This window comes from Engraulis encrasicolus, chromosome 16, assembly GCF_034702125.1.
Source record: "Engraulis encrasicolus isolate BLACKSEA-1 chromosome 16, IST_EnEncr_1.0, whole genome shotgun sequence".
Taxonomy (NCBI): Eukaryota; Metazoa; Chordata; class Actinopteri; order Clupeiformes; family Engraulidae; genus Engraulis; species Engraulis encrasicolus.
Genome location: NC_085872.1, coordinates 34,024,686 through 34,040,551, shown reverse-complemented (window position 1 = coordinate 34,040,551; position 15,866 = coordinate 34,024,686). Strand labels below are relative to the sequence as shown.

Below are 15,866 nucleotides of genomic sequence, written 5' to 3'. Positions count from 1 at the left end.
GCGCCGTGGGCTGGACTCTGTTGCTGCTTCCTCCCGTCTTTGGTTGTGGTCTTCTGGTACACACGGGCTCTCGTGCGACTGGATCTGGTAACTGGCTCGTGGCTCCCTCTGCTGGACGTTGGTCGAAGAGCTCACCTTTCACAAGCACCTGGAGTTGCTGGAACTGATGTTGCATTGCTCGCCAATTCTGGTCCTGGGCGCTCCTCTGGCTTGCTGTGATTGGATGAATGAGCGTAGCGTCTCCTCCAGTCTGGACGTCCGGTCATCCGGGGGTGCAGAATGGGGCCTGGAAGCCATGTTGTCCTCTGTCGCCGTCTGGTGTGCAGTCGACTCTGCTGATCTGCTTCTCACAGCATTTGGTTGCAGGCTGGCCTGCTGTGACATCGTTTGGGTGCCACCCTCTTTTGACACTGGAAAAACACCGCTGCCACCACTTGTGAAAGGTAGAGTGTCGAGGGGTCTTGGAATGGCACCAAAAATGCTCCAACAGGCAAAAACTGCGTCGACTGAATTTTTATTTTTCTTCACACCAGGAGTGATATTTACAAACGAGTGTCCAAGTGTCCAAAAAGGTAAGTATTTAAAAAGAAAAATATTTACAAAAAATATATTTACAAAAATAATAATGCAAAGGTCAAAAATCAAAATGTCTCTTCAGCAGAGAAAAAAAAATGCTTTGGCATAGCATAAGACAATACTCTCAGGTAAGGTAACCTTCACCTACCGACCTCCTCGAGCAAATGAAGAGTCGGACCTTTTAAGCAAAAGTTTTCCCGCCCTGGCCACTGGACTAATCCATTATACAACATAAGCCAGGGGGGTTTTACAAACAGAACTGAAAATAACTAAATAAACTCTATAAAACGGTACCAAACATATAATAACTAAATCAGGCCTTAAACACAAATGATAACAAATGAATGCATAAAGAAATAAAGCAACAAAAAGCGAAAATAAAGATAATTGATTTTGCAGCGCACAGCGCTGCCAATGAGCGAACGTGCCCATGGATAAATACACACAGAAACATACGCTCGGCTTCTCTCCCCAAACCCGGAAGAGCTGCAACACTGCAGGTAAGTTTAAAACACTACACAAACCAAAGACAAAAGCAAGTAGACTTAAACAGTGAGCACAATGCATTTAGGAGGTGGTATGCTTTGTAAACTTGATGAAAGGGAGTTATGACAAATAAGCATTTCGTGGACAACACTGTGTTTGTGTTTGATGTCGCTGTGCGAGGTGTATGGCGTGTGTTACTATGTGGAAGCGTTTAGCGTGTGTAAAGTGTTTGTCATGCCGCGATCAAAATGTGTGCACCCATATGATTGCAAACAGTCAAACTACACATCGCAAGATGTTAATAACAATGTCCCGACACATAAATGAATGTCCAATGCGCGGCGTTTCAGCCGCGGGCTTAGGAGAGGTGAGAGAGGGGAAAGCGCATTGGCGCCAATAAAGTTTAAAAGCGTCTGTCAGGACGCGGTGGTGACGCGCCCATAAACCGTGTCATCACAAAGTGGAAGTGTTAAAGCTGACATGATGAAAAGACATGGATATGATCATGATCAATTTAGCCAAAGTATGGCATTCGTACTTATTGTAGTATGTTCCTAATATGCCTTCACGTGTTTCTTATCAGTAGATCACTAGAATGCACATCTAAATTGGCAGAGAATCTTTAAAACGTCTTTACCAAAACCCCAACTTACAAAAAATAATAATAAATGTGGTTTTGGGAAAAGTGACCACATCGCTCATCTAAATGTTCCCACTTTCCCCATAAATGACAGACACACATTAGTTAGAGATGAGAAGAACAACCAATTGTTAACTCAAAATAGGTAGGTAAACGTGATGTACAAGTTAATTTCAGGAGCAAATTTAAATCCTTTCATTTCGTTTTTGTTCACTCCAGTTGGCTCCTTTAATTTTAGCAGGCCATCTGGCCTTCGAGGGGGAGACAGGCCAAAATGAGAATAGATAATAGAGTTCAAGAAGAGAGAAAATTACACCCAGAAGAAAGAGGTTGAGCGTTTGTGTGTGCGTTTGTGTGCGTTTGTGTGTGTGTGTGTGTGTGTGTGTGTGTGTGTGTGTGTGTGTGTGTGTGTGTGTGTGTGTGTGTGTGTGTGTGTGTGTGTGTGTGTGTGTGTGTGTGATAAGATTAGGAATTACATGGAGGATGACCGTGAACAAGAACTGAGAAGAGAGAGGCTATGTGGCACCTGCTGGTCATGCAACTATTGGCACCTCCACTTCTCCACTAATGAGGTGTTCAACTTTGGGGGTCAGTGTGACTTGTCCCCAACCCACTTCCATCACCGGATACTCCCAACTATAGCATTCTCTCCTAGCAACCCCGCCCCCATCTCCACACTAGGGCTGTAACGATACACTCAACTCATGATTCGGTTCGTATCACAATTTCTGACCTACGGTTCGATATGCCCCACGATTTCACATAGCCAACATTGTAAAATAAAATTGTGAATAAAAACTGTGGTATTTTATAGGTAAAATAAGTTACAACATTTTAAAAAGTTTAAATATAATAATGATGATGATGATTTAAAGCTTGGAAGCACCATCACTTCATATCATATGGTTGTTTTCTGGACTGCTGGGCAACAAAACTTTGAAAGGGCGTATCACGATACTGCCTCACTGTATCACGACACAGTATCGTGACTGTGTATCGCGATTTCTCGGTTCGATACAATATCGTTACAGCCTTACTCCACACCGTAGAAAAGCCTGCTCGGCAGCACCAACAGCCAGCTTCCCTGGACCATGCCTGGAAAGCCACTCTAGCTGATGGCCACCAGAGTCCTACCTGCTGAAGGTCTGCCAGTCAGGCCACTGGCTTTGGATTAGAGTCGCTAATACACACAGACACAGCTATAATAAGCAGGTGCAGATGACACGGCGCCTACCTGAAATACACGCTGGCCACAAATATAGCTCACAAAGGAGCTTGTTATAGCAGCTGTTCCTACAAATAGCTGCTCGCATTAACACAGCTGAGCTAATTATATGAATTAATTTGAAGCAGCACCAGGACATTAGGCTAGTAGACTAAGCGATCGCCGCAGTAGGTTAATAGTCCTCCTGGGTGAGGTGAAAGCCCTTCCTGAAGTCCTCAGCAAGTTCTGCTGGCACACTCACAGTATGTGATGCAATTTGTGGTGTCATTACAACACTAGCACATTATATTGCATAGCTGTTACTCCATGTACTCCATTGTAACTAATGAGGTATATAGACTTGTGTTGTTACTGAATAACACTGAAAACCCTACAAGGGCCAACCACAAACTGGATCCAACCCGTGCAGAGTCAGCCAACTCAGATAAGTTACCTATGCCGAAAGGAAACTTTGGTTTTTTTCTTTTACTTTTGACACCTCTGATGTGCTTATACAGTACGTATGGTAGCAGTGTGCTATGGCGGTCACCCCCGCGGTCACCATCACCCCCACCACCACCACCACCACCACAACACCAGCACCACCACCACCACCACCATCACCAGGTCCTTTCCCACCAGTCCAGGGGCCTATACTACAAAGCTGGTTCAGGAGTAAACCAGGTTAAGTTAAGAGCTAAATCATCTACTAGAAGAGCCTTTTCTTAAGAAAATGAGGACTCCAGGCTCTTCCATTAGACAATTTACCTCTTTAACTTAACCTGGTTTACAACTGAACCAGCTTTGTAGTATACAGTAGGTGATTAACCGCTAATGACACAACACCTGCCATGGGATGCTGTTCACACTTACTGTTTGGGCTCTGCACAATGATGTGAGACACCGTTAGCGAGCTGTTCCTCGCCTCACCATTCAGGACAAAGCATGATGTGAGAGTCGAGCGCTTGTTGATCATAGTGAACATGGAAGCACATACAACATGAACGTGTTGTATGTGCGGTGAGTGGCGGAGTGGGAGAGGGCAGTCCTGGGGCTTGAAGGGTCATTGAAAGGGGAACAAGAAAGGCAAAGAAAATTGCCTGCGTCAGTGGCACAGGCCTGGCACAGGAGTAGGTGTTAAGGCTTTTGAAATTTCTTGCAACAATCGGATATCAAACAAAGTCCTCTGTGCTCTTTTTGCACAAAGGGATGACCCAGAGGATCTTTGGATCTCAGGGATGTAGGGCAGATCGTAATGTGAAGAGCTCCTGTAATGTAGCAGTCAGGATGAGGTAATAGGAGAGAGAGTGGATTGGGGATGAAGGGTGGAGGGTAGGGGGGGTATGATGCTAGCATAGGGTTTCTCAACAGGGGTGGTACAGCCCCCCAGGGGATGTTGGTAAGCTCTAGGGGGGGCGTTGAGGAGGATACAGCTGAGGGGGCGGTGCTTAGTTGCCATTGGGGGACATTAGTCTATTTCATTATTTTATAATAAGGGGGGGCGTTGTCAAGCTCATGAGGAGGTCAAGTGGGCGTTTGGAGGCTTTTGATGAGGCCAAGGTGTTTGTTCAAAAAAGGTTGAGAACCACCGTGCTAGTAGGAGAGAAGGGGGCACCCTGACACACGGAAAGATAGAGGGCAAGAACACAAAAGGTCTTTCCAATCTTCCCAGTAAACACACAAACTGTTTGTTGCCTTGGGAACAGCTAGGCTGATGATTGGCTTTGACGCATATCATCTGGGGTAAAGACAGTCATCTCAATTCGTTCTTTGACACTAGCCACTAAGCTGACTCATGGGTTTTGTTAAAGTAAACACCTAGAGTAAACAAGTGAGGCAAATGGATGAATGAGGCCAGTAAAGGCTCGTTACTCCTTTCAAAGACAATTATGCCATGCCATTAAGGGGGTGTTGTATTAAAATGTAAAGGCCAGAGGCACATTTCCACTCACTAGACATTTCCCACTCAACACTCAAACTGTTGATGGTTCTAAAAAGTCCAGGCATGTCCCAAACGGACGCGTACCCTCAAAATCAAAATCCATCAAGAAATAGCAAACTACAGTTGTTGGGGACATGGCAGCTTTGTTAAGATCTATGATCAAGCACGGGGCATTGCAAATATCTCCATCGCAAAAGGGAAGTGAACAAATAGAACAATCTGTCAGTAATAACTCTTCTGATGAGGTCTTTGATTCTGAAGACTTCAATTACAATTTATTTTCAATTTACCATCCTTAACTATTTACAATGATGTCAGAGGAAAATTCAATTTCACTGTAAAAAAAAAAAGCAGAACGAGACGGAGACACCTGAATTCTATACTTATAAAGCCTTCTGGGAAGATATGATGGACATTTGAAACGTCAGTGATGTAATGATGCTAATATGGTCAACATACGTAAACCATCCTCTTGCTCAATTACTTTAAAGGTGCACTTTGTAAAAGTTTTAGAAGTTTATCTCCAGAATTCATCCTTCTCATTCACAAATATTATCTTTTTCATGAATACTTACCACCGTCATCAAATTCTAAGTGTTCATGATGATTGAAAAAAATGGCACTTTTCATACACGAAAAGGGGGATCTTCTCCATTGTCCTCCATTTTGAATTTCCAGAAATGGCCATTTTAGCTGCAGAATGTGTTATACTCTGGTCATATTAGTAAATATTACCTTATTACTTAGTAAATATTCATGAAAAGATGAAATTTGGCAATGGACAGCACAGTGGCAATACCTACTCTGGCCACCATCTTACGCAGTGCACCTTTAAAACATAAACACTATTGTTTGGTCATGTAATGAACAAATGGACACATTGAAGAAAAGGGGACCATTCCCTATTTTTGGAAGCAAAGCCATCATTGCATCAGGGGACCCTTCAAAAAACTTCACTGCGCTTGTGCTGAGGAATGCATCTTACTGGAAATATTTTTATGTTGCTTTTAATTGTACAAAAACAAGAAGAGTCTATCCTGGATAACGCAGCAGGACTGCACATAAATGTTAAGTTAATTGTGGAGAAGGATGTTTCCTTGTAAGCTGTGCGAACAGAAACAAGAAGCTCACATTTGCAACACACAATGACAGCAACAAACGCATGCAACTTCTTCCTCATGCATTTTGTGCACATTACAGGTTAAGTGCTGTAATGAGATGCCATTTTAAACCTAATGCCTGATTTGTGTTTTACTCCATCAACAGTGAATAGTTATCTGGTGCTGTGCCAATGGGATGATGTCAGTCAAGAGTCAATCTACTTACCTCGTTTACTACCCTGAATTTCCCCCCCGGGGATCAATAAAGTTACTCTACTCTATAATTGCTGCCAGTTAATAGTTTGTTAGCCAAGGATATAAGCCTCATGACATAACTATCAAGGGAGTCCTATCCTTCAATCTGTGTCTCGCAAAAAGACACTTGAAGACCCCCAGAACTGAGACTGTTTCCACGTACCCATGACAACAGTATATGGAAATTTCGGTGAAGATGTCAAGCTGAGCAGGGCAGACTAAGTGGCATTGGCCGTGGCAATGACTTGACATAAGCAAATACAGGGCATGGTAAAAGAAGAGTGTTGTGCGATTAAAAAGCGGAGGGGATTTTCCACTGCCAAGTTTCCATCATAGTTTCCAGTACATTGATATGGAGCATAAAGTGGATATATATTTGTTCTGGCTGTGTGCATAACAGAGCGGGCATCTGAAGGCTTAGAAAACAGCACATTTCTTTCACCATATGATTGCACATACTGTAGATTACTCCAATTCTAACAGCTTATTGGTGTGGCTGTAAAACAAACTGCTTGAAATATCCTGCATGACAATTGCAAGAATCTCTTCTTATGTGATTCTGTGCTCATTCTTGTCCTAGTTCTTGCAAAAAAACGTTCTTCTGACTGAACTCGAAATATTAAATAGAGGTATTTTGAACACACTGTCAGCTGGTCTCGCTCAGTTATCTAAACAAGCTTCGCCGTCCTTAATAGCTGCCAGTGTCTTGCTAAATGTTTCGAGGACATGACCTTACTTTGTGTAATTTTTTTTGCAATTCTCAGCTCTTAACTTTCAACCAATGTCCTCTTGAGAGACATATTTAATCTCGTATCTGTTTTAAGAGGGGACAAAAACACAAAACTTAACCCTGCAATTCTACCATTTCTACACCCGCCTGCATCCATTATTGTTAAAGCGCACACACACCTTTTTGGTGTACAAAACAGTTGAACAGTACAGTATGTTGTCCTAAGTGTTCTACTGACAAGAAACACAAAACAGTATGGCTTAGTAGTAATTTCTCAATAGCAGAGATTTAGTGAAGATTTCGAGGACCCATTAACTCTACGGATTAATTGACATGCTTGTGTTGGTTGACATGATCTGAAGTTTTTCAGAGCTCCTTCCCGTACTGACCTCTTATTGCTCCCCGATGACTCCAGGAGGGCAGAGTCCTTGCTGTGGCCGTTCGAGCTGCCCGTCGACTCGTTGCCATGAGACTCGTTGCCGTGGGACTCGTTGCCGTGGGACTCGTTGCCATGGGACTCCGTCCCACTGCCACTGGACCCGCTACTACTTTTCATCTCCACGTCCTCCTCGTGCAGCGAATGGGCCATCTTCCTGTCACTGTGCGGGGACACCGGAGGGTCCTGGCTGCTACTGTCACTGCCCTCGGACGGCAGTCCCAGCTCGGGCCCTTCCGTGAAGCCGGCCATCCGGTGGAGCTGCGCCATGGAGCTACATGCACCGCCGCCATCCTGGACCTCCAGGGAGGAGTACAGATAAGGCTTGGAGTCCGAATCGTCAGACATCGCCCAGGCTGAGTGGTAGTGGTGGTGAAGAAAGGGAGGACAACAGGCAAAAGCCCAATCAGCCCATCTTCAAGTTGTGGGAAGACCTTGAAATGGTGCCAGTCACAAGGTGCTCTGTAACAATGAAACACAAGAGAAAAAGAGAAAAAATATTTTGTTCACTGGACAAAATACTCACAAGCAGCTGTCTGAAACCATGTGTGTTACACTTTCTAGTTTAAAACACAGACAAAATATTACGGATGCTCAATGAAAACAAAACACAATCTATAAATACTTGATCTCTTCTACAGCTGCCCTAATCTAACGGAGGGTCAACACTAGTCAGGGATGAAAGTGTGGGAGGACACTAGGAATATTCCAGGTTTCCCCACCGTAGGTTAGAACCAGAGTGCTCATCTGGCTCAGGTCAGTGTGACTACCTTCAAAGGTGCCCCATGTGAGAGACCTATGGGATGGCCTTTACCTGCTGACGCCTGGGGGGGGCAGATCTACATCTAAGGTCTCCGCATTAGGTCAGATAGTCATGGCATTTGAGACCACCACAGACATGAAAGATGTCAAACAGTAGTCTGGATATACTTCAGTCTGTATAGAGGGTTTTTGAAAACATTCACCAATGGAGCGTTTGATGTTGGATGGTGGGTAACAAATATGAAATGCATAAAAACAATAGTATTACAGTTGAAGTGAAATGTGTCAGGGGTGTAAAAATAAGATTCAATTGATCATGGACCATCTGACCACTTTATCTCCTGTTCTACTGTAGTACTGTAAACAAAACCTGATCTCTCCATGAGCAATCTGAGGCCCAGACGCATGCTCACTGGTTCTGCCACCTTGTGAACATTGGAGTAATCAGTGTAATGTGTTTGAACTGTACATCACCATGCATGCATGTACACACCATGTCTAAGGTGTTCTACAGGTTCAAATGACTTCAATCAACAAGCAATGTATGAACCTGGCAATAGTTCAATTTGTCTACAGATGGCATACAGCCTAAAAGGTTAAGAATATTGCCTACTATGCAAAACATATTCATATACAAAGAGATCCAGTTACAGTGACCCACCCCTCTCTACACACACGTCATCCAAAGCCTCTTAACTAAACCTACATCTGTTTTTTTTCCATCTGTTTTTTTTTCATGCAAAACCCTTTTTATTCATATACTGTAGCCGTATAGCCACGGAGCACATGAGAACCAGATAAATCACGTTACATTGTGTCAGACTGAACTTTGCTCGACAGTCCTGGCTGCCCAATCCATGTGCCAGCCAGCCTATTTGAAAGTGATAAGAAACGAGAAGCAAGGTTATCTGGAGCTGGGCCAAGGTAACCCAGTAACCCAGAGAGAACAGAGTGCCACTCTGCCGGGCCACATTTCAGTCAGTCACGCAGGCGTGCCGCTGCATGCTGCGCAGACGGTGAAATCTTTGCCTAGATTAGCAAGTTTTGCGTCACACCTGCAGCTCTTTACATGTCTTACCAGTTTGATATGTGATTTTAGTCAGGAGAAAGTCAAAAGGGCTGAGATGACAATGATAAATGCTCTGCTCCTGTGTGACGTAATTGGTTAATCCCAGTAGACAATGTGCAAGATTGTCACTGCTCTATAATCAGAATGTCTAAGTTCTTAATTCAAGAGTTTGGTTGGAGGCACTGTTTGAATGCAGAGTTTGCTGGGTTTAAAAAAAAATCATACACAGAGGCAGTACAGTTTTTCACATAATGATTATATCCTTAACCAATGTTCCCGTGTGTAAAGTACGTTACTAGTTAGACTAGGTTGTTACAATTACATTAAGAATTAGGCTGAAGACATGTTTGCTGTGAGCCTTACATTTACTACGGAGTTCACATACTTGCTTCAGAACTATCAGAACACAGCGTAAAATACTGGAGGGATCATGTAGGGGGCAGGTGGCCAACAGAGCTCTCATTAATATTTTCCACCATTGTTTGACTATCACGACCTCAACAAGAAAGTTCGGAAGATCACCCTCGCAGTTCTATCAATACTGCACCATGCATAGTAAGCTTACCCATCTGTGTGCATTGTATCTGGTGCTCTACCACACACAAAAATCACATCAAATGTGCATGCCAATGATTCTGATGGTATTATTCCAATCCCAATTGACAACTGGTTTGGGTATTGGTGACAATGGGACCAACCTGTTCCAATTCAATTTTATGCTGTGAGTGTGCACATACACAAATTCGAGTCAGTGGTGCACCGGACTATATGCTAAACCTGAAGCTTACATTTCAGTTTGACAGCTGACACCACAGAGACAGGGCTACAACACAAACACATGTATTCTACACTAATTGCGACAACCAGGTCAATGGCTGATGAGTACAGGTATTTGTGAATCAATGGTATCGCTACAGTACTGTAGTAGTAATGAGGTCAATACCCTGGCACGCTGATAGGCATTGAAGGACTTGGCTCAGTGAAATAAAACAAAAAAAAACAAACACGAGTGTTATTCACTGGATCAACACAGGACTGGACAAGATAACCACTTTAACATAGACACATCAAGGAGTTCTATCAGGAGACTGTCCTTTGTGTACAACTTTCGAGGAGAATAGAAAACTCTGTGATGGAAGTCATTCTGATTCAATGCTGGAGCAATCTGAACCGAATCTTATTTGAATATGAAGCTTTCCCCTGAACCTATATTACATGAACATGTCTCTTTACACATATACACTCAGAGAGGGCAACAAGATTTCATACTGGTGGAAACGGAATAGATTTTGATTGGATTTTATAGCTTTGTCAGGTCACGGCCTTTATGTTGCTCATAGCTGATTTAGCTCCAGCTTGTTGAGAGTACAGTATACAGAGCAGACCCAAATGGCTGGAAGCCAATGGCCATAGCACTTCCAAAGCTGATCAGGAGCCACAGGTTGCAGACAGCCTGCTTGGACATAGAGATGGAAAAAGGCTCTTCGACGGCTTGGCATGCTGACAGCAAGAACACTGCAAGTTCTTCCTGACCTGTCAGCTTGGCATCTCCTGCACCTGCACTGTGACATCTGAATAGACCTATAATGAACCTCTGGATACAGAGCCAGGTGATGAGAATGAGGGGAAAAGGGTCCTCTTAAAGGCACAACGATGATGACAGTGGCTGGATAACATGGTTTTAGTAAAGACCTTATACGAGAAAACCTTGGTCTAACACAATCAGAGCAAGTCACACTTCCTCACTGGACACAAATAGCACAACGTACCACACCAATTGGGGGACACGATCCTCTATTTGTCTTGAGGAAACCCAATAATCTACACACAGAAGGACCGAGACCCCAACTGCCCTGCCATGTGATCACTGATCACCGCTGACAATGGCAGGCAGCGGATTGCAAAGGTGGCAGTTAAGGTCGTTGCCTTTTGGACCACATGGCATCTTGCCCACAGGCACATTGTACTATAGACCAATGACTAAGCACATAGAGCAAGCCAAGCAACTTGCACATTTTTTCAAAGTCAATTATAAACCCAGATGTTAATGATGGACTGTATTACGGGCATATGGCTATGTACTATAGAATATAAGCTTAATGCGTGTAATAATCGAGGTTCATGATGGTATATCAAACTGTGAGTTAGGCATACGTTACTTCTAAACCATCTACAATAACTTGTATACTTTTTTTTTTTAAAGAAAAAAGACCTGTAAGCTCCATAAGCAGTGATGCCAAACGAGTTCTATTCTGGGTTAAATAACAACCATTATTACAGTGACATACAAATGCCCACTAATCAGCGTAGGGATTAACTAATTTGGTCACAACATCCCTTGATGCCCTTTTATAATTTAGAGTGAAGCTTGAGACATTTATGCAACTAAATGGGTAACAATACTTCTTCAACACTGATTAATTTTATATAAGGGCTTAATCTTACATAATTTGAAAGAAGCAGGGTTATCAGATTAAGGAAGTATGTTAAACAGTACAAATAATTGGACTGGTATAGTCCTAAATATATTCTGAAAGAAAAAGGAAGTGGACATTTCACTAGGAAGTAATAACAAGGAACTTGGAGTGATGTGATGCTCTGCGTAATGTGGAGAATCATGAAATTGATTGATTGTACCCCATATCTATATTATTATTTTGTCAGATGGTACCTTCCAGTAACATGGCCTACGTTTGGTTTAATTTGCTAGTCGTCAGTGGAAACTTCCCTTCTACTGGTTCTCAAATTCAAATGCTCAGTTCTATCAGTTCTATCTATAGCAATAATACTCAATAAAGTATTGTTTTGCTCAGTGGCCTAGCACAAAATCCTCTGTAAATGTCAATCTGATATTTTCCCCATAAAATCAATGACTGCAACATAACTCCACTGCGACCACCTTTCACTTTCTAGGTGAGCAATGAAGAACCAGCTTCACAGTTACATCATTCACATGGGCTTCAGGGTACTGAGATTGTGGTCCACAGTGCCAAGGGAATAGCCTCAGGCAACACCTCCCTTTGACATAATAACCATAAAATCATTGTCTGCCTATCGTGCCACACCTGTTGCAATGCACATCACTGCCTGCCTGCCTGCCTGCCTAATACGCACCCACTTGGCCACTTGCCAGTTGGCAATTGGGATGGAAACGGCCCGGGCACTAACAGGTCAACAAGGTGAACAAGTGGAAGAGATGGAGCACTAACCCACTATATCCAGGAAACACTGGGCGTTTTGCATGTATACGACTCTCCATCTACTGACAAGCATGGGAAGATCAGATCAACCAGCAGGGAAATCTCCCAAAAACAACCTCAGGCCATGGAGGGATAGCTATATGGAGCGAGTTGGATCTTCCACATGGGTTTCATTTGCATGTGAGAAAAGCGAGTGTTGTCGACACTGAGCAGTTTTGAGGTTAGTGATAGCAGAGGAACCAGGGCAGAGGATTCCCCCACCCCAGGTTAGAATGATCACAGGTCAAAAATAAGAATTAAGACTTCGATCCAATACTGTACCAGTAATTAAAAAGAAAAAAAAAAGGAATCGGCAAGCAACTGCCAGACAATACAACCAAGCCAGAATAAAACACTGTAACCATATAAAACACTGTCTGTAACCATGATGCAACTCCCAAAACTGAAAAGTGAATGTAATGTGGATCAGACTTTCATGGCTTGGCATTGGCAACAAAAAAAAAGTGTGTGGGCGAGAGCAGTGTTTCCGACAAAGAGAAAAAAAAAGGAAAAAGGCAGATCCAGGAGCTTTCTCTAGGCGCCTCCCCTCTCCTCGTGCGTCATCCTCCACTCCATACTGCACAGTGGAATGCTCGCACACACCCACATGGTGTAGCAACCAGTAAATAATTTCATAGCAACTCTATAAACAATTCACTCAACTTAATCTCATCCAAGACAAACCCAACAGTAACCTCCTGTAAAATTATCACAATATAGAAACCATCAGTTTAACAAACGGCTTTGGGATGATAGTAGTAATTACAAATGTAATTTACTGGCCAGTGTGTGTGCAGTCTGGATGCTGCTAAAGGACTTTACATGGCCACTGTACGGTGAGTGTTATGAGTGAGAGATTCAAAAGTTATCTTCTAACTATTTCTGATCTGATCACCACAGATAGGGCCATGATTTAAGATCCAAGCTTACAATGTGTTCCATTATTTTGATATTTAATTTTAGTTGAATGAATGAGGCAGTGATGGGTTGAAGAGGGATGGTGTTGGCTGCCGCAGTTTAAAAAATGAAGGGCATTAGTATGATGTTTGAAAAACACAAATGTCCAAACAGAGGTGTGCACACTCTGTACCTTAACACCAGATTAAGGTATCTGGAGCACCTCATGTAGGACTAGGTCACTTTTAATAACCTGGTGCTGCTGAGGCCGAGTAGTGTTTGCCTACTGTATACATCATCAGTTGGTCCACATGAACAATTAGTGAATAAATAAAAACAACAATGAAAACATTGACCATGTAGACAATAGACCCTAAATGAAATTGCCTCCATGGCCTTGGCAACACAAACTGGGAGGGAAATCCTGAACAACTCTAGTGCTAAAACAATATCTGCTGAAACATCACAAAATCTCAGTCCCAAGACTGTCCAGACTGAGACAAGAGCAACTGGCTCAGAATGTAAAACGGCAGGTGCGAGTGCAGGAGACATTTTAGTAGACCTGTCATTCTCTCTAGGGCCAAGACATTTCCTCTGTGTTTGGCCTTCAGTCTACATTACCTTCTTATATAAAGAGAGGCTATCGAGATGTATCACATGCATAATTCCCATCACATAACCTCGAATAGCATTACATCATAACCCTTTCCAAATGTAAAACAGACAGACATTGAACATCAAACTGCAATTCACTATTTTGACAAACAAATAAGTGATTAACAGCATAGGATTTGGAATGGGTTTTGTGACCTATAATGTGCACGTTCTTCAATAAACTAGCTCAACAACAGGGGGCAGTGCAATAGGTGTCTGTGTTCCCCACACATGACTTCAATGATCACTAGATGTAAACACTTTCCAGACGAAACTGGTGGTCCCAAAACTTCATCATATGCATCATAATACCCATCAATGAAACATACTCAAGAGAAGCTGACGTCTTTCAGAATTAAAGGGGAAAACTTCAGTTCAAAATTGTGGGTAGGGCGAGATCTACTCCAGTGACCGGCTTTGACCTGAGCCGTGGCACAGTTATGCAAGCTGATCTCAAAACTGTAATTAAACTAAATACGAACACATTTCCTTGAATATTATTTTAAAACTGGATAAAGTTACATATTTCGAGTTGAACCATGTGTATAATGACGTGATCGGAGGTTGTTAAAGTTAGCAATGATCTCATAACAAGTCACATTGCAATGAATGGATGTCAATATGTTATACAACATCATTCTGCTACAACAGTTAAAGCAACAAACAACGAGTCAAAACATACCTTGACGAGGTTATAGATGTTTTCTATGTAGCCGCAAATGGCACCTCTCCCCACTGAATTTTAAATCTTCAAAAGGGTTGATATTTTCCCCTAATTTCCTCGATGGTGAAGCCGCTTGTGGTCACTGACACACTGCACTCGCTGTTACGTTCAATGTTCACTCACGATTCTGCCCTGAATCTCGAGCGCTCAGCATGACCTCAATTCAAACCCCGCCCACTGGCCCTCCTTCTATGCAGCTTCATTGGCTACGAGTGTTGGGTTTCCATAGAAAACATGAAGCCGTGGAAGACAAGACAGCCGATTGGTCTACAAATCCGCCAGTCTCTTTACATAAGGATGTCATACGCCTCACGTGGAAAACCACGTCCAGTGACGGCATGCGAGACGTGTGGGCAAATCAGTAGTAGCGAGCCCTGTAAGTGAATGAAACCGTAGCAGGGGAGGATAGTGGTTGGTTCGTGGCGGTGAAATACGAATGAGCGTTATCTAAACAGTTATACAAGTGTGTGTGCAGTCAATGTGTTCAATGACTGCGCCAAATGAGCGATTTCTGATGTTACGCTTGCACTATTACTTGTTATCAGTGATACTGGCACTTTCATTAATTCCGCACAGCACTTGTTTTGTAACCTGAAATTCTCGTAATGTAAGCATGGATTTATCCCAGTTTGATAGCCACGGCCAGACCCACCAGACTGCTTACAACATGAGACAACATGGTAAACAAATACAGTTTGATGTTTGTGGAGCAGCATTCAAGCAGTCATTGTCAAAATCCAGGGACGCAGCAGCCACGTTATACACACAGAGACTTGCTGAGTTATAGTCATACATGAGATCTGCAAAGTGTTGTCATTTACTTATGAGAAACAGGACACGCCTAAAAAGATTAGTATGTCTAGTTGTCTCACCGTGTGAAGCCGACTGATTATAAAACCAACTCAGGATCAGGTGCTCGTGGACCACCAGGGTAGAAACTTGCCGCAGCCAGCCGCTCGCAACTGGCTCCAGCCAATCAGCAACAGAGGGAGTGCGACATGCTGCACAAGAGCAAAACGACCGATGAGATGGATGCACGTTTCTTGTGGATATGATAAACAACTGATGGCAAGGTACCCAAGAATGAAAACACATCAAAATCCAAGCAGTTATAGAAATGCATGCTGGCTGCCACATGAGGTGTGACTTCAC

At 43.0% G+C, this 15,866-nt stretch overlaps 1 protein-coding gene across 7 annotated transcripts in view; it reads right to left on the bottom strand.

Annotated features, from left to right (window-relative positions):
* per2 (period circadian clock 2) overlaps positions 1 to 14,832 on the bottom strand; it is a 37,095-nt gene extending 22,263 nt beyond the window's left edge. For all 7 annotated transcript variants that reach the window (XM_063219431.1, XM_063219435.1, XM_063219437.1 and 4 more), the window contains exons 1-2: positions 14,673 to 14,832; positions 7,323 to 7,831 (exon numbers count right to left, since the gene is read on the bottom strand). In XM_063219431.1, coding sequence (XP_063075501.1) covers positions 7,323 to 7,717 — 395 coding nt within the window. In that variant the 5' untranslated portion in view covers positions 7,718 to 7,831; positions 14,673 to 14,832. The remainder of the gene's footprint in view (positions 1 to 7,322; positions 7,832 to 14,672) is intronic.
* Positions 14,833 to 15,866: the final 1,034 nt, after the last annotated feature.